Source organism: Larus michahellis, chromosome 24 (genome assembly GCF_964199755.1).
Source record: "Larus michahellis chromosome 24, bLarMic1.1, whole genome shotgun sequence".
In the NCBI taxonomy this organism is placed as follows: domain Eukaryota; kingdom Metazoa; phylum Chordata; class Aves; order Charadriiformes; family Laridae; genus Larus; species Larus michahellis.
In genome coordinates this window covers 3,924,126-3,942,287 of record NC_133919.1, presented here as the reverse complement: position 1 = coordinate 3,942,287, position 18,162 = coordinate 3,924,126, and the positions used below count along the sequence as shown (strand labels likewise).

General features: G+C 54.2%; 2 protein-coding genes across 11 annotated transcripts in view; one reads left to right on the top strand and one right to left on the bottom strand.

Annotated features, from left to right (window-relative positions):
- UBAP2L (ubiquitin associated protein 2 like) overlaps positions 1-13,876 on the bottom strand; it is a 31,738-nt gene extending 17,862 nt beyond the window's left edge. For 3 of the 10 annotated variants that reach the window (XM_074566229.1, XM_074566233.1, XM_074566234.1), the window contains exons 1-9: positions 13,701-13,801; positions 9,682-9,811; positions 9,026-9,103; positions 8,522-8,632; positions 5,884-6,052; positions 5,452-5,547; positions 4,689-4,734; positions 4,299-4,411; positions 2,256-2,330 (exon numbers count right to left, since the gene is read on the bottom strand). In XM_074566229.1, the coding sequence (XP_074422330.1) occupies positions 2,256-2,330; positions 4,299-4,411; positions 4,689-4,734; positions 5,452-5,547; positions 5,884-6,052; positions 8,522-8,632; positions 9,026-9,103; positions 9,682-9,771 (778 nt within the window). In that variant the 5' untranslated portion in view covers positions 9,772-9,811; positions 13,701-13,801. Of the gene's footprint in view, positions 1-2,255; positions 2,331-4,298; positions 4,412-4,688; positions 4,735-5,451; positions 5,548-5,883; positions 6,053-8,521; positions 8,633-9,025; positions 9,104-9,681; positions 9,812-13,442 lie in introns of all 10 variants that reach the window. The other 7 variants (XM_074566236.1, XM_074566237.1, XM_074566238.1 and 4 more) reach the window with 4 other exon arrangements.
- LTAP1 (lipid transport auxiliary protein 1) lies at positions 13,865-17,735 on the top strand. Its single transcript, XM_074566305.1, has 7 exons — positions 13,865-14,043; positions 14,761-14,862; positions 15,119-15,227; positions 15,452-15,505; positions 15,798-15,964; positions 16,100-16,158; positions 16,563-17,735. Exons 1-7 carry the CDS (start codon positions 13,975-13,977, stop codon positions 16,759-16,761), a joined length of 759 nt encoding a protein of 252 aa, XP_074422406.1. The 5' UTR covers positions 13,865-13,974; the 3' UTR covers positions 16,762-17,735.
- Positions 17,736-18,162: the final 427 nt, after the last annotated feature.

The window sequence follows — 18,162 nt, the reverse complement described above, 5'->3', positions numbered from 1 at the left end:
CTTGTTGTTTTGTTGGATGTTTTGTTTTGCCTGGCAAGTGGAGCCAACTCAAGAAGCCTTCCTGGGTTGGTTTGTTGGTTTGTTTTTTTTTTTTTTTTTTTTAAAATATTCAAGTTAGAAATACAGATATTAATACAAACATGACTTCCCTGAGTGCTGGAGTCTCAAGGCACAGCCCTCTACCCCTTCCTCCCCAGACAGAAGCATCAGGAGGAGTTCAGCATATTCAATGCAAACCACATCTGGGCTTTAAAAACCCCGATTCCACCATTCCTTAGATTTTTTTTGTGCAGTAGCGGGAAGGCTCCTTTCCAGATTTTCATGGATCAGAAAGATCCTACCAGCTCGACCCTTACCCAGGGGGTGGAGTGGGAGCTGGAGGTACCTGGGCTGCTGCAGTTGGCAGCGGGGAGCAGGAAGCCAGGAGAGTTTCCCGAGAAGAGTTTGTGCATGTAGGAACACAGCACGGGGCTCTCTCAGTCTTGCCTGCTTCGGGGAAATGAGAAGAAAAGCAAAGCAGCAGGAAAAGCAGAAGGAAAACCTGCAGATGGAGAGCAGCCATTGATGGGGCTTTCCTGGCAAGTCTAATTCTCGAGTACCAGACACCTATCAGCACGGCTTGTGCTCCTCACCCAAGGGACGGATGGAAAACCAAAGACCTGCGATGTAGAACCGGGCATTTGCCAGAAATGTTCCAGAAAGCTTCCTAACCGGCACAGTGTGGTTAGATTTTTTTTTTTTTTAAAAAACTGGGTGTATCGCTCTCCATCAAGCTCTTCCGCAGGGGAGAGCTGCAACGCAAGCAGTGCCCTGACGCTTCTAACACCATTTCAGAAGTGTCATCTTCTGAACAGCAACCCCTCCTCTCCGCTTTAAGGAACCCTTCGAAGAGCTGCTGGTCTTTGAGCTCCTCAAACGAGGAAAAGGGGAAAAAATAAAATTAAAAGTCAATAGGCATTTGCAAATATGAACGTGCTGAATAAAAAAAAAAAATCTCATCGTGTCTTCAAGATTGTCCCCTCTCCAAATACACTATCTCTCAGTTTTAAACTGGGAGGTGGGCAGCCAGCTTGCTCCTCCTGCAGCCCAACAGGAGCTCTGCCGCTATCTCAGTGACTGGATCCGGGCTGGATGGCCCAGCCTGGAAGGGTGACAGGGCCAAACCCCCCAACTCTGCACCTCAAAGGAATGTAAATCCAAACAAAGCCAAAGCGTGGCCAAAATACAAAGGCAGTGCTGGAGCAGATGGCCTTGTGCTGCCTGCGGGAGTTAATCTTTAACGCAGAGATGAGAACTGCAAGATGCCCCAAAGCAGGAGAAGCACTCCAAGCAGGTCTGCCTCTGCGCCCCTGCAAGACAGACTCTACAGCCTCAACCCTCCTCCTGTCCTGACCTTCAAGAGCAATGTGACGAGTTCCTTCAAAAGAGCCCTCGACTTTCAGAGCTCAGGTTAGCTTGAGGAGACCTTAAACAAACAGGATTTTGGTCTCGTTACAGACACTGATGGGATTTGGTAGGTAAAAGGCAAACTGCATCAATCTCATGGGCGTCCCTTGGCTTCGTAAGGCACAAAGGTGTAAGAGCAGGAAACAAAGCAGCCAGGCACTGAGCCGCTTTGCCATCAAACATCCCGGTCATCTCAAAATCCACCGTCATCTTCAACTGCAGGGTACGTCGGCTCAGGTGAAGAAGAGCAGCCAGGCAGCAAGGACAGGCCAAAGCAGCCATCAAGCGCATCGCTCCCCCAGCAGCAGTCGTAAGCAGAGGCAAAGCGCTGAGATGGTTTGGCCAGACTAATTCCCCTCCCAGCACTGTTGTGACCCTGAGCAGAAACACAGTGGGGAGAGCAGTGAAGCGATGGCTGCAGAACCCAACCGCTGCGCCGAGGAAATGGCGCAGGGACAACGGCAAGTCACAGCTTTCTGGATGCGAGAGCAGACCACGACCGAGCTGCCTCCCGCTTCCTCCCCTCGGGTGGGATACTCTGTCATCAGTGCTGTGGACACGGAGCTGCTCTGGGCACCGAGAAGCAGTGGCTGAAGTTAAGATTTACATAATCCACACGAATTTGGGTTAACCTCTCCCAATTTACATTCAAGGTGTCAGCATTAGTAAAAGCACAGTCAGAACAAACGCCAAATATTCATTAAAATCAACAAATTAAGAGAGAGAAGAATGACATATCCACAGATATTTCAGTTGTTTTTTTTTTAAAAAAAGCTATAGAGTAAAAGTATCCGGGGCAGTTAGTGCACCTGGATGTATCGTACCAGGAGCAGTGTCAAATTTTCGGGGATAATTTGACCCCTCACCCCCAATGAAATCAAGTCCTGAAACAAAAAAAAAAAAGAAAAGAAAGACAACCAGTGAAATTTCGACTTAAAAGAAGTGAAGGCGAGTTTCATTGCCCCCACGTACACCAGTCACATTGTACCTGTGGATATTGTTAATTTAAAGAGATGCCTGCGGCTACTAAAATGGAAACAAAACGACCACACACGACACAGGTGAACAGCCTCGTTGCACGACCAACTTTACAGCTGTGTTGCAGCACTAGAGCAAATTTGAGTTGTTCCATCAGAAAAATCTTCAGTTCCCCCCAACCAGGCTCTAACCCGCTTTGTTCCGCAAAACACCAACACATTAAAAAACCAAAACCCCACACAGAAGCCTGTTCAGACCAGTTAAACCTCCAGCACACAGAGCTCGTCCACTCCCATCCCTTTTTCCTCCAGAGACAAGCCTGCCCGTTGCCCTTAACACATGCCCACATGACTCCCTCTGGTATTTAAAACTCCATTTCTCAGTCGGCAAGACGACGATCACTCAATCTGTTCGTGTTTTACAAAACCATGCTTGGGTTTTTTTCTCCTTTCAAAACAGCTGTTTTCTGAAAACAAGAAACAAAAAGCCACCAAAACACAAGCCAACCAAAAAAAAAAAAGCCCAAGCCCTACACTAACAACGCGTAGTAAAAGGTATCACAATTCACGGTGTTTTATTTCTCTCTTTCCAAAGCTACCAGTTTTCCAGCAAATACAAGAAATATGGAAGTGGCCCAAAGCAACATTGACATGGTTGTGAATGCTTCTGACAACCAAGATGTGGTATTTACTTGAGCGCTCAAAAACCATGGGAAAACAGTTTGACTTCACAGTGGTGCAAGACTGCTCCATAAAAAAAAAAACCCAAAATCCAAACCTCTTAACCCCCCCCTCCCCCAAATAGACTACTTACGATTAAGGGTTGTCCCCTGCGACTCTGTCCAGTTATCACCCTGCACAATCTGAGTTCACTTGTGTCTTACGACAGTGTGCATACTTGAAACAGAAGAAAAGTACCATTTTTCCAAAGCGAGAGAATGTGCCAGGGCAGACGGGTGTTTATGAGCCGCCCAGGGAAGAACGTTTGCTTCAAAGAGGGAAGTGATGAAGATTTCTTTTCAGCTAGCTTTCTGTTACGGGGTCTCATCCTGCAGCACTTTGGGCAAGATGGCCATGCCAGAGAGAATGCTCCCCATACCAAAATCAAGAGCAAGACATCTGAGCTCCGAGCAATGCTCTCTGGAGGATGCACCAAATACCAGCACAATTTGCATGTGTTTATCAAGCTACAATTTATAAAAAATACTTTTCCAAGGAGGCAGCACGGTTTCTCAAGGAAGGCCTTCTCGCTTGCTACAGCTCCCTGAAAGGAGGGGGTAGCCAAGGGGGGTCGGGCTCTTCTCCCAAGGAACAGGCGATGGGACTACAGGAAACAGCCTCAAGTTGTGCCAGGGGAGGTTTAGGATGGATATTAGGAAAAGTTTCTTCTCTGAAAGGGTTGTCAAACACCGGACCAGGCTGCCCAGGGCAGTGGTGGAGTCGCCATCCCTGGAGGGGTTTAAAAGCCGGGCAGACGCGGTGCTGAGGGACGTGGGTCAGTGGGGGTTTGGGCAGGGTTGGGGTGATGGTTGGACTCAATGATCGGACTCAATGGTCTTAAAGGTCCCTTCCAATCTTGACCATTCTGTGATTCTGCTGGAAAGGCAAGTGTTCCTGTGCCTCCGTTGGGCAACAGCACGCACAAGCTCACACCAGAACAATCGTCCAGCTCCCAATTTCCAACGTGATCTCCCTAACAGATGCAAAGGCACCAACGGGTGCAGGGAGACAGGGTCACTGAAATCCACCTCGGAACCAAGAACCTGTTCCTCCATCCCTGAGCCAAAGCCCTACCCAGAACCTCCTCAGTACAACTGGACGGACACAAAATCCACTAAACACAAACCAGCCAACACGCGCGTGAAAACCACTTACTTGTGCCATCATCCGGCTCGAAGCTGCCAGTGTTGTTCCACGTGTTGTTGTTGCTATTCCCGTAGTTCTCATCTGCGCCGGACGGCTCGGCATAGTCAGCTGGGTTGAAAGTTCTGCAAGAAATATAAGGATGGAAATTTTTACTCCCTCTCCCTAAGCATATTAAAAGCACTTGATTTTATTCAGATCATGACACTTCTCAGAGACTCTCAAAAGACAATTCTCTCAGCAGAGGGATGTTTCAGCTCCACCAGCCATTCCAAATATAAGTTAGCATGATAGAGTTTTGGTTTTTTTAACAAAAAAAAAAAAGGAAACTCGGAACACAAATGACTGATGCCAACAGTACTATTCACGCGCAAAGACTTCTATTTTTGCTTTCAAACTTACCCCATGCCTTGGGCAGAAAACCTTCCCCCTCGCCTTCCAGAGCCACCTGTAAAATACAAATGCACGCATTGCTGAGCATCTCCTGCTCTGCATCACTGGGAAAAGAAATATTTGAACAACATATGGATTTCTGATGCCAGAATATGAGTGGTGATGATCTTCCCGAGTTGATGGGATTTCCAGCAGCGTTTTTATATGTATGGGAATGACCTCGGCTAGCTGGCAGTGTAATTAGCGATGTGCGATTCCAGGCTCAGATGAGGTTTCCAGCTGGCACAAACCATAAATACCGGACCCCAGGTTCTGATTTCTGCGGTGCGTGTCCTCAGCAACAATTCCTGAGCAGCACAGATTTTGTGGAAAAATTAATTTCTGCCGCCGAGTATTTAAAAACCAAGCCAAGCATCTGCACAGCCACGGTGCTCGGAGACACATGGGCAAGAACAGGGAGGATCCAGATTCTGTTCCTAACAAGCAATTGTCCCACCTGCCAAACTGTCACCTGAGTTTTTTTTAACTTCCCACCTTTATACAATAAAGCCCTATTTTTTTTCAGCTCCATGGGATGCAAGAACTAGGTACTGTTTCTAGAGCATCTAAGATGGGGAAGCAACGTGTAGACACTAGGTGTAAGCATAAGAACAGAAAAATCAAGCGCTTATTTTCAGTTTGGTGACTCCTCCCATAAAAGAGGCTTTCAAACTCCACAGGGGAGATAGAAACGCTGACTCCCACCCCCTCTGACCTCAAACCCCATGTGTACCTCGGCCTCGGCCACGTCCCCGTCTCCCTCTTTCTGTGCCTCTTCCAGAAGTTCCTCCACTCTTACCACCGTCTAGTCCGTTCTCCTGGCCCCGAACTGGAAAATAGAATGAATGCAAAGACAATTTCAAGATTCACCCCGCTTTAGGGAGGATACAAGACCGACCTCAAACAGCGAAGCGCGGCAGCTGTGCGGGAGATCACGCCGCCAAAGGCTCCCATAGCTTCTTTTATTTCAGCTGATGGGACTGAGGGTATCGCCCAAGGAATCATCTCAGACAGGGGAGCATCAAACAGAGCGCCACACACACAAGGAGGGTTTTCCTCAAAGACATGTCTGCCCAAGAAGCTTCACTGGGAGCTTTTATGCAGCACAAAGCGCCCCGGGGTGCGATGTGACAATTACGGGTGTTATTAAAGGGCAGGTCCATACACTCTCTTCCACGGCTGGCACCTCGCCCCCGCCTCGGTGGCCCGCCACGTCGTCTGCTGAAATCCCGATCCCTCTCCCGGTTTTCTTTGCTTTCTTCACTAGGTTCTGTCTGTCCGCTCTCCTTCTGTCCCGAGACACCCTTCTTCTTCCCGACCATTTCCCAGGAATGCTGAAGGTTTGCAAAGGGGAAAGTAGTTAATCGTAGTTTGATCAATGCAAATACACACGTATTTAAACATGCTACAGAGAATATAACGAAAGTCTCCAGAAAAATGGTGCCCAGTCCAACTTTATTATTTTTTTTTTTTAAAGAAGAGTCTATCAGCCTACACACAGTACAGCCTCTTCCTTGAAGGAAAGCTTTCTTACTAGCATGCACTTTGAGCTAACAGGAGAGGAGTTATTCTATTTCTGCAAAGATCTACTAAACCTCTTAAATAAAGTGGGCATAACACTTACTCAGGTTCAAAGCGTGGCTAAATCTACCCTGTTCAGGGAAAAAAAACCCCAACCCTGCCATTTCATATAGGTCACTGTTTTGGGGAGCTCCCAGAATAACCCAGGCAAACGTCCCGAAGTGCTCTGCAGTCAACATTTCAGGGAAAGTTGTTCTCTCAGCTGCGGAGCGATTTAACAAAACCCCTCCCCTGAGCAGCAGCTCACAGGGAGAGGAGTATCACAGAATTTATCCAACAGGCAAGTTCAAGTCATCACAACTGTAAGAAGTTACAAGCGCCTCCAGCTTACAGCCGCGGGCCCGCATCGGTTTATTTTATGACAGTCTGCAGAGGTTTCATAGTCTTAAACTGATGCTGCACACTGTTAGAACAATTAAAAATAGGCACAAGTCATTGACAAACACCTGAAAACATAACTGGCAGACGAGTAAACAGCTGGGTTTGGATGACAACATGCAGGGACAGTGACAAAAAAACCTCGGAGGCACAAGCTGCCTTCAAACCCAAAGCTTCCGAAGTCTCTCTCCATAGGTATCTGGCTCAGAAGGAAATTTAGGAAAATATTTACTTTGAATACTGTAAATTTTAAGCCAAATCTACCTCGATGCTAAGATCACGCCAGCTCCTCTACTGTTTGAAATACGGTTATGAGTAACTAGCTCAGCAGGTGAGCTGTCTTCATCAGCGGGTGAATATCTGAGCAATTAGCAAGCCCGTTTCTTATCAGAAAATCCCCTTTACAGGATTGCTGCACAAGCTGAATCCGGGCCAGAAGCCGCTCCGAGACCTTTGACCAATTACAGCACAGACGCTGCCGCCTGCGCTCGGTGCGGCGGGCACTGGCCGCAGGCCCCCCATGGCACTGCAGGCTCTCCAGGGCTTTGCTCTGCCAACTCCCTTTCTGCCTCTACAAATCCTCTGCAGTAGCCGTGCCTTGCCCTGCATCTCACGCCGCTGGGCATTCCAGCTGCTCAAATAAAGGAAGTACCGCACACCATCCTGGATGCTATTTTCATGAGCAATGCGTTTATCCAGGAAACGCAACTGCCGTTGCAGCAGGAGTTCATCGTTTGACTAGAAGCCGCTGGTTACAAGGGTTGTGGAGGAAAATGACAGTCATGGCAGAGCTCTGCCTCAGCAACGCACAATCATATCATCCCCCCTTCTGAAAGGATTTTCCAACAGCTATTTTGGTCAGTTGTCAATGGAAAGGGCTCTCTAAAGGCAGGGAAGGACCCTTACGCATGCGGTTCTGAGCTCGGCCGGTGCCAAAGCTAGCAAAGCACCCGAATTGTGAAGCAGGTACATTACGCAGAACAGACTCTGAGCCGTCCAGCGCATCCATCTATGCTCAGGGCTAATAAAGAGAAAAAAAAAAAAGAGCTAATACGTAATATTCTGAATCGACACTTAGAGCCTCAACTCTACAAAGAGTCGAGTCGGCTTCAGCCAAAGCGGGGTGCTGGGAGGACACCTCTGATCAGCGGCAGTTTGGAAGGATCTGATATTTGTAGGCTTTGTACTGGGCTGTAACAGAACTTGTGTCTGCTGTCTGTCACAAAATGAACAACATCCCACATGCCAGGCAGAAGGTTCCTCCGAACCAAGCACTCGCTTGTTCTCCGAGCTGACTTTGGCTTGCCTGAGACAGGCACCTTCATGACGGCAGCTGAGCTTAACTCCACAGAAAACAAACGGCAAAAAGACCCTCAAAAATGCAGCACGGGCACACAAGCCAGTCAGCACGCCGCTGAGAAGCAAATGTTTAGGGCCAGAGACACAAAACCGCATTACCCTAACAGAAAGGAACCACAGCTGACACGTACCTGCCCTTTAACACAGACCACTCGGCCCTCGTGGGGAAAGATAAGTTATTTCATGCTCACAGCACTGTGAAAGCTTATACGGATGCCACTGTACCGTTGTAAAAGTGCATAGGAAATAAATGATTTATGGCATTTTCCCCTCTACTCCTTTGGCCATGCTGGCCACGCTCGTTTTCTGTGCAAGCCTACAGAGAGCAGCGTTAAGAAGCCAGGACGCAATCACACATTACGTGCTACTTGTGGAACTAGTAGGTCATTTTGGCTCTTGTTAGCTAGACATTACTGTATGTCTTGTCTCCAAATACGCAGCTACACTGAAATAGGCCTCACCAGATTTACAGGACCCAATCCTACCGTGTCCGGATTGCCCTCCAGCAGCACGTTGATGGCTCTGTTGACATCTCCGTTGCAGTCATGCAGAGCAATCACACACTCGTCCTGGTTCTTGCCTGTGATGTCGATCAGCTGTAGAGAAGACAACACCATGGTCAAAACCATGTGTTCCAAACATCAAACGTGTTCCAAACCAAGAAGGCACCAAAATCTCCACGGATCTCTTAGGAGCCAAGCAAGTTGAATCCCAAACCAGAAATCCTACAAAGAAGTGTCAGGGTTTGGGAGTCTCCCCGTCCTCCTGAGCTTAGTTACACCCCCTCAATGAGAAGGTAACTGAGAGTGGGAATTTCTGAGCTACAACCTCCTTTTTCTCAGGGTAACACCATCCCCTACATTCTGGGGAACAAGCCAGTCCAAGAAAATTCAAGGAGCAGCCAGCCGCGTCCCTCCCACCCCCTACACGGTACTCTCGACATTGATCTTGCCTTCCCATCAGGGTTCACCCTCACTTTCCACACTCACTTGTTTCACCTTCTCCTCAAAGTCAGCGTCGTTGTGGTCCGAAATCATCTGTGCAAGTCGAATCTGTTCCGCAGTGGCCTAAAGAAATTGAAGGCAGAGAGAGCGCGCGGTTAGAGCAGCGCATTTCCAACAAACCTTCCTCCAAACGCCACACCGCTTCCCTGAGATCTCTGGAAAGGAATCAATATGATGAAGAGGAGGCACAAACAAGGGTCAGAGAGAGGAAAGCTTCAGAGAGAAAGTCAGACGAAGAGGAGTGAGCGAGGGGAGTCTGGAAAAAAGGGACATACCGCTGGATGGCCTTGCAGCCCCAGGTGAGCAAGACTCACCTAAACCATGTCTATTTTGAGGCAGACCTTACCAACACCAGAGCACCAAGACCCAGAGCAGGTGGCTTCTCAGCCACTTGCGCTCATTAAAGTGAACGAGGAATGGTCAGGTGGAAATGAAAACAAGTCTCAGCCCCAGCTGCTGCTCAGAGGCACCGACGCAGAAACCCCACCGTCAGTGGCCGCCCAATTAACCTGGCTCTGCCAGCAGCGCCCCACAGCACGCGGGAAGTTCGTTAGAGCAAGCCCAGCTGTTAGCACTGGGCCAGGCAGGAGTGCCAGGTCTCCACCTCCAAGCTAACTGGTTTCCATAGACGCTGCCCTTACCTGCGGCCGCTGCTTGTGCTGTGTCTGGCTCTGTGTCTGTGTCTGCTCCCAGTTCCCCCGGGCTCGGTTAGTGCCCACCGATGTCATCATTTACAGTATATACAAATAACAGTATTTACAAGGTAGAACTCTGTGGTGGGTCAGGGGAGAAGAGAGAACAGACCATTAGAAACCGAAAACAAAAGGCAGCACCAAGACTGAACGATCGCGTAGGCAAGGCAGCCAGTAAAGCCGTTGCGGGCCCCCACCCTCCCCGCCGCTTCCCCAAAAGCCCTGGCGGGCAGCCTACCATTTCCACGTGTCCCCGAGACAAAAAGACCACCTGTACTTCTCGAGGTTTCTCCACCGCTACCATGGTGGAGCGCTTCAAATGAAGCATCACCTGCATTCAGGTGGGAGCTATCAGGACCCAGGAGCAGAATTACTTGGGGTAAAGGGTTGAGCAACTCACTGCTAAAATACAAGTGTGTGAGCGGGCAGGGATTTGCCATGACCAGGGCTGTAAGAGGCTACGGAGATCAACTGGAGCAAGGAGCGTTTGAAAAAAAGCTCTAAAGAAACTTCACTTTGAGAGAACACCTCAGAGCCCCAGACACATCAGCTACTTCCCCTTCTCCTTCCTTGCCTCCAAAGCAGGACAGGGGAAGCAAAAACTCTGCAGTAATAAGTGGTGCTACAGGTTTGGGGGACATTGCTTTAAAAAAAAAAATACTGCCCTTGTAGAACTGATGATTTTTGCTTGCTTCAATTATTCCCCAGAACTGGAAATAATGTTTTCTTCTACCAAGTATTCCAGATTAAAAAAACTACCAAAAAAAAAATTTAACTAGATGTCAACAAGGAATAACAGCCAGTAATGTTGTTGAGTAACTGCTTGAGGCAAAAAATCCCAGTAAGAGTTCAGGCCGTGGAGCATCCAAAGCAAGTGGAGTTCTGTAACTTCACTCGGACTTTGGAGGAAGAGTCCAACCCTGCTGGTTAGAACGGGATCGGCACCCAGTAGTTTTACGCTACCTATTGTCTCCCGGGCACAAGGGATGCCAGGCACAGCCCAAGGCAGGACTTTCTACCTCCGAGCCCCCAAAATCTCAATAATCGCAAACTTCTCATTTTCAGATTTCGTTAACAAGACTGCGACGCCTTCCTCCAAAGCAGCAGGGTGTGCTCCTGGTGCTGCAGGCAGCCGCTTGGGACAGGGGAACGAGCCACAGAGAGAGCATGAGAGGGGGGAGGAAAGCCAAGCGAGAAAATCCGACCTGCAGGATACGATCCGAAACATCGCTTGCGAACACCAACGGGGCAGCACAGGGCAAGACCCAGCGTGCAAAGTGGGGAGAGCTCGGAAGTGGCGTTAGCAAACGGCCCTGTAAGAACCGGGGAGTCTCTTGCCCAAGTCCCCCAGCAGAGAGCTTGAGCAGGCTGAGACACCTTTCCCTGAGAGCACGGAGACCCCAAGGTCACCTCCGCGCCGTGGCTCGATGCATATGCCACCGCTCCTGCTCCCATCAGCTTCTAGCCTCCGTTTGCAGGCAAATTTTCAAATGCAATTGCTCTTGTTGCTTCCCACAAAACCTCAAAAGTTGGCCCTTTGGGGCACCCATGCCTTGCGGCAACTTCCAAACACAGTTTTCCAGCCACACAGTGCCAAGGTTCCTTATCAGGAGCTAATCCAAGCTACCTGCCTGGTCACCGGGAGCCCCCAAGGTGCGTGTGACACCGAGCAGATTTAAGAAAGAGCAGCACCAAGCCTGGACTTCACCCAAGGCAGATGAGACAAAGCCTCCTGGGCTACGCAGCCACCCCTCCCACGCTCCACGCAGGCTTCTTCCCCACGGTATTTATTTTCGCTCTCCACCGCTAGGTCTCTTCCAGTTCTAAGTGTTTCACGCACAAACAAGTTGTCATATTAAACCAATTTGGCAGCAGAACGGCAGGCCCAGAGGGAAGCAATCCTGCGCATTTGCAGTAACTTAATCTGCAATTTCAATAGGATACAGTTCCAGCAGTCTGCTGCCCCGAACCTTTGTGCAGTGGCTGGGCATTGTTCAACAGCTGCCACGCTCTGCCCAGCTGCATTGCTGCCACGATTAAATCATATTTATTTTTTTTCTTTAATGTGAGGAAAAAAAACAAAAAACAAAAAACACCAACCCAAACCCACAAGAAAAACATCTATTATAGAAATATCAGCCAGGCCCTGGCCCCGCTGATAAGCGGGCATCCCCATGCAACACCCCACGTGCTGCGTTGAGGGAAGAGGACTCGGCTGCTGGTAATTTATTCCTCAATCGTGTAACTTCAGTACAGCTCACGGGCAACATTTAACTGCAAATCCTGGTTATCCTGACCCCGCACAGAAGTAACAACAGTATGAGTTTACCAGTTCAAAGCAGTCTTCATCAAAAGTGTTTTACCGTGTAAAACAAAACAAAAAAAAAAGAGCAAGCCCAAATATCAAATATATTCACCAAGAGGGATGTAATAAAAAAGGGCGACTCCGGCCAAAGCAAAATGTGGCTGCTCCACACCAGAGAAACAGCGTTAAACCAGGCCAGCGCTTATGTTTCAAGACAACGGGAAAGCGAGGCATTCATAGAGGATTTAGGGAAAACAAGAAGCTCCACAGCTACAGGTTACAACATCTTTTCTTCAAAGGAGCTGCAAGTAAACGTGACACACTTTGCCGTTACCCCTTTTCCTTTCCAGACTACACCGCGACTCGCCTTCCACGGCCAGAGGAGAGAGAATCTTGGCTACGAGAAACATGAAGCGCGGAGTCTCCAGAAAAAGAGGTGATACAGAAACATAACGAACTGTTAATTTTATTAGAAATTTCAGGTAAGTTACAGTTTTAGAACAAGGATCTGTTGGTCACATCCACTATCCCCGGCTGTGTCAGACCTGCTGGCTGATGCTGGGCGAGTCCCGGCACATCCCAGCCTCAGTTTCCCTTATCTGTTAACACAGAAAATTGGGATTTCCAACCCCCTCTGACAAAGCTTAATTAACGCGTGCAAAAGGCTCCGAAGCTCCAAAGGAAAGGACCCCAGAGGGCAAAGCATTCGGAAAGATTTTCCCTGCGACGAAGGAGCACCCAAAGGAGCCCGACGCAGGGGGCTGGTCTATCAGTGTTAGAAATTTTCCCCCGGAGCCAACACACTGCGGCTGAGAGCCGAGCCGCTCCCACAAGATTTTGGGGGGACACCCCCCGGATACGCCATCAGAGCCCCCGGGTCGGTACCGACGCGCAGCGCCGGGTCGGTGCTGCCGCCCGGGAGCGCACAGGCAGAGCCCCCCGCACCGGCGGGGAGGCCGGCGCCGCGCCCGGGACCCCGCCATCGCCCGGGGACCCGCGGTGGGGCCCGCCCCGCGGCCAGGGGCCGAGCTCGGTAACGACCCCCGAGGCGCCGCCAAAGGACGGGTGCCCGGCGGCGGGCGAGGAGCCCCGAGAGCGCGGCGGGCGCGGCGCGGCCCCCATTGTTAGCGCCGGCAGCGGCGGGGCCGGGCGGGCCCCGGGAGCAGGGCAGGGCCCGGTCCCGCGGCCCAGCAGGCCCGGCGGCCCAGCCCGCGGCGCACAATGGGGGCGGGAGGGAACCGGAGGGGGCCGGCGGGGCCGCGCGGGAGCCCCCGCGGCGGCGCGGCGCCAGGCCGGGCCCGCACCCGGGAGGCGGGCGAGCGCGGGCCGCTTCCGCCCTCATGGCCGCGGCCGCCATTCCACCCCCACCCCCCGCCTCCTCCGCCCGCCTCTCGCCCGCCCTCACCTGCGGCGGCCGCGCGTTACGCCAGCCCCCGGCTGCGGCCCGGCCCACTAGGCCGCGCGGGGCCCGGCGGCGGGGCGCGGCGGCCGCCCCCGGAGCGGCGCGGTAGGGCCCGTAGGGGGGGGAGGGGGGAGCGGAGGGGCCGGGAGGGAACCAGGGGGCGCTCGGCGGTGGCGGAAGGGGGGCGGGAAGGGGGAGCGGGATTTAAAGGGGCCGCGCGCGGTTACCGGAGCCGCCGCCGCCGCCGCGCAGCAACTTTACCTGGGTCTCACCACACTGACAACTACCAGCGGCGCCCGCCCCCATCACGTGACGAGGGCGCGGGGGCGGGGCCAGCCCGGCTTCACCCACGTGACGCGCTCGCGGCGGGGGCGGTGGGGAGAGGGCAGGGGGCGCTCTCCTGGCGGCACGCGCGTAGTGACGCGCCGCGGCGCGCCGCGGTCACGTGGGAGCGGCTCCTCTCCTTGGTCACGTGGTGGGGGCGCGGAGCGGCTTCGGCGGCCGCCATGTTGTGCGGCCCCGGGCCGGGCCGGGGATGGCGGGGGCCGGCAGCAACTGGCTCTCCGGGGTCAACGTGGTGCTGGTGATGGCCTACGGCAGCCTGGTGAGGCGGGGGTGGGGGAGGCCGGGGGAGCCCGTGGGTACGGGCCCGGCGTGCCCCTGGGGCCGCTGTGAGGCCCATCCGGGGGGTGTCTGTGGGGTGTCCGTGGGGCTCCCGTGAAGCCCATCCCGGCCTGTCCGTGGGGCTCCCGTGGGGCTCGGCTCCGGGTGTCCGTGGAGCCCATATGAGGCCCATCATGGCGGGTCCGTGGGGCTCCTGTGGAACGGGGGCCGGGGTATCCGTGGGGCTCCCGTGGGGCCCATCCTGGTGTGTCGCTGGGGCCCATGCGAGGCCCATCCCGGCGTGTCCGTGGGGCTTCCGTGGAACCGGGCCCGCGGTATCCGTGGGGCCCTTGTGAGGCCCATCCCGGGGTGTCCATAAAGCTCCAGTGAGATGCATCCAGGGTATTTGCGGGGAACTCGTGGCCCTCACGGGGCTGGGCCGAAGTGCCTGTGGGGTCCTGGCGCCTGTGGGGCGGCGAGGGGACGTGAGCGGGAGCCTCTGTGGAGGCTGGGGCGTTTGTGGGGCTGGCCCGGGTGTCCGTGGGGCTCTGGGTGGGCTGGACAGGGACCCCTGAGCTTGCCGGGTTTGCGGGGGTCTGTGGCGCCCGGTGGCTGCTCGGCCTGGAGTGTCCGGGGGGTTGGGCAGAGGGCGTCGGCGGGGACATCCCCAGGGTGCCACTCAGTGTCCCTGACCCCTGTCCCTGCTGTGGCACCCCAGGTCTTCGTGCTGCTGTTTATCTTCGTGAAACGCCAGATCATGCGCTTCGCCATGAAGTCCCGCCGCGGCCCCCACGTGCCTGTTGGACAACACGCCCCCAAGGTGAGTGCACGGGGCCCCGTGGTGGGGACGTGCCCTCCCTCTCCCGCGCCCGCAGACCCATCCGTGCCCAGAGGGGCAAGCAGGGTCCGCTTCCAAACTGGACCTTTCCAGGAGCTGACACCTTGGTGCGGGGCTGGGCAGCCGGACGGGGAGCGGGTTTATTTCGGAAGGCCCACAGGATGACTGTCATCGTTCTTGTGATCCCCCAAACAAAGAGCGCGCCCTCTAAATGTTGTGTTTTTTTCCTGCTGTGCAGGATTTAAAGGAAGAAATCGACATTCGACTGTCAAGGGTGCAAGACATCAAGTACGAGCCCCGGCTGTTAGCTGAGGATGACAGCAGGCTTCTGCAGCTGGAGACACAAGGTACGCTCTCTCGCTGCTGCCAGAGACACCATCCAGTGCTTGTCCCGCTACACCTGGTCGTTGCCCGAGTCGCTGGCCCCTCTTGTTGGCTGTCCCATCGCAACGTCGCATTTGGCGAGCCGACCCGAGATGGTCTCTCTGCGCTCTGCTCCTATCTGCTTTCCCCACCTCCCTCCCGCTGCCGAGTTTTGCAGAGCTTTCAGTTTGGGTTTTCTCTTTGCCAGGCTGCTATAACTACCTGTACAGGATGAAGGCGCTGGATGCGATCAGAACATCTGGTAAGGGAGCTCGGGGCAGGAGTGGGAGGGGAAGGGTGGAGAGAGACGGGGTGAGGAGGAATAAGGGTGGGGTGCGTGACCAGCAGCCTCGTGGTAAGGCTCGAGGTCCTGGTTTGGGAATAACAGTCACTTATCCCACCCGGGGCTGAGGGTCCGCTCTGCTCATGCGTTGGGAGCAATCAGCAGATGTGGTGGGACGTTTAATTCCCCACCAACTTCTGACGTCTGTGGGTGAACACGAGCGTTTTCACCTGCACAACAACCGGTTGTGTTGTGCCTTTTTATTTTCCAGAAATCCCCTTTCAAGCAGAGGTCCGGTACCCAAAGTCTTTAATAGGGAAGAACTTCTGTGCCTACCTGCTGGAGCTGCGGAATTCCAGCTCCTCCTTCAAAGGCATCCGCAAAGCCTTGATCGACACCTTGCTGGATGGCTATGAGAGCGCCCGCTATGGCACTGGGGTAAGTGCTGGCACTGCGGCACCCGGCCCCCGCGGCAGAGCAGGGGCCCGCTCCTGCACTCCAGTCCGACGGCTGGACTGTGGTCACCCTGTAACCTCGGCTGGGTTTTCCACGGTCTTTTCTCTTTGCGTCCAGGTCTTTGGGAAACCGGAATATCTGAAGTACCAGGATGCTCTGAACGAGCTGGCAAACATGTAAGTGTTACTGCCCGGGTGTGCAGCTGGGGTGCAGTGGTGGCTTCATGGGGCCCAGCAGCCCATTGTGGCGTGTGAACAGAGACAGGTTTTGGGGCAAAACCCAGCCTCTGAGACATGGGCTGTTTACGCCTGTTTGTCCTTCCAGGTTTACTTGTTCCTTACAGCCCGTCTGTTAATGCGTTTTTGGGTTTGTTACTTGGTCACAGTCACGTTCCTGCTTGCGCTGGCTGCTTTGAGCCAGGGACCTCACGCAGGCTCCGGGCCTGGCACCGGCAGAAGCATTAACCTTGGTTTTCAAAACGGCAGTGAGCGCCGTTGTCCTGGGGGGCACATCTGCCTTGTGTCTGACAGACGGATGTGACGGTGGAGCAGCTGTGACGGTGCCTCTCCTCTCCCTGCAGGACCAAGGCCCGGGGAGGCAGCAGCCAGCGGCAGCACCAGTCGGCAGCGAAGGACCTCACCCTCTCCCCTGAAGTCTCCAACCCCGCCACCATCCAGGTCACCTACCTGCCTTCCAACCAGAAGAGCAAACGTGCCAAACACTTCCTGGAGCTGAAGAGCTTCAAGGACAACTACAACACGCTGGAGAGCACCCTGTGAGCCGCACCGGGAGCACTGCTCCGCGGACCTGCCACGAGCAGAGCATCTTGCTGGGTGCAGCTGGTGTCCTGGGTGGGGTTTGGCCGCAGTTCGGCGTGCCGGCAGCGTCGGGAGGAAGCAGCTGCGCTCTCAGGTCTCCCTCTTGCACGGTGTCCGAGATCGTTGCTCGGCAGAGGCTCCGTTTCGGCTGGCGGAGCTTGGCCCTCGCCAGGAGCCCATTTGAAAGCAGCGTGCCTGCCCGCTGGATCCGGAGGGGGTGAGCCGTGGGCCTCCTCCACAGCGGGCTTGGGACATGCTTCAGGCTTGAGGCTTTGAGTCTGGCAACGTCTTAGAGCCCTGGCCCTGTGAATAAACTGATCAGCTTTAGCTTATTTATAAAAGACATCGATCCCAGCCAGCGCTCTCCTCCACCTGTCCTCTTTCCCCGTGATGGCTGGCACGGGCTGATGCTGTTTCTCCGTCCCGTCTGTGTGGCTCTCAGGCTCTGGAGCTGCTCGTCTGTTCTTTCCAAAGGGTGAACGCTCGTTTTTTTCTCTGCGGCACCGTGCCCAGCCTGCCTGTGTGCCCGGGCCGCGCACGAGGGGGCCTGGACAGAGTGTAAATAGTTTGGTGGTCAGTTCTCAGCTGCCGTGGCTGAGGTGCCTCTTTGGGCTGCGGTTTCTACTCTTTCTCCTGCAACTGGGCATTTGGGGACGTCTCGGGCAGACAAATACCAGCTTTGAACGTCCTGTCTGTCCTGCCAAGGGGGTGTTTCCTCCCACTCTCACCAGCGCCTGTGTGCCAGCGGCTGCCGAGCCCCCATGGGCGGAAGCTCGCGGCCCCAGACTCGACGGCTGCGTTCTGCCGGGCCGACGGCAGCGCCCGCTGCTCACCAGTCACCGCAGCGTGTACCGCGTGGGGCGGGGTCCCCTGCCCCTCGCCTGGGCCTCTGCACTCTTTTTAATTGCTGTTTAATAAAATCACAGTTACCCCGAGCAGGATGTGTGCCGTCGGGCCTCTGACTGCGGGAAGCCCCTCCCTGTCCCTGCGCCGCCGCCGTGGTAACCAGGATGCTGCAGTAACCGGGATGCCGTTAACGGCGTGGCTGGTGCAGAGGGCGGTTGCGGGGTCGTTGCGGGGTCCCTGCGGTACCGGCCATGGCACAGCCAAGCAGCCAGACCCCTGTGCTGCGGCGGGAGGAGGTGGGACGGGGCAGCGGGGTGGGTGTCGTGGGTCTCCCCGCAGCAGTTGGGGACAGTGGGGCTCAATGTCCGCCTTGTGCGCGTTAAACCCGGCCTCCCCCCGCCAAATGTGTCGCTTTGGTTGCAGGTCCTGGCGAAGGGCAGCGCCTGCGCGAGGTTGCTGGAGAGGTAGAGCTGGCAGAGGGAGCCCCGGGGGCTGGGGGGTAGTGGGCGAGGGGGA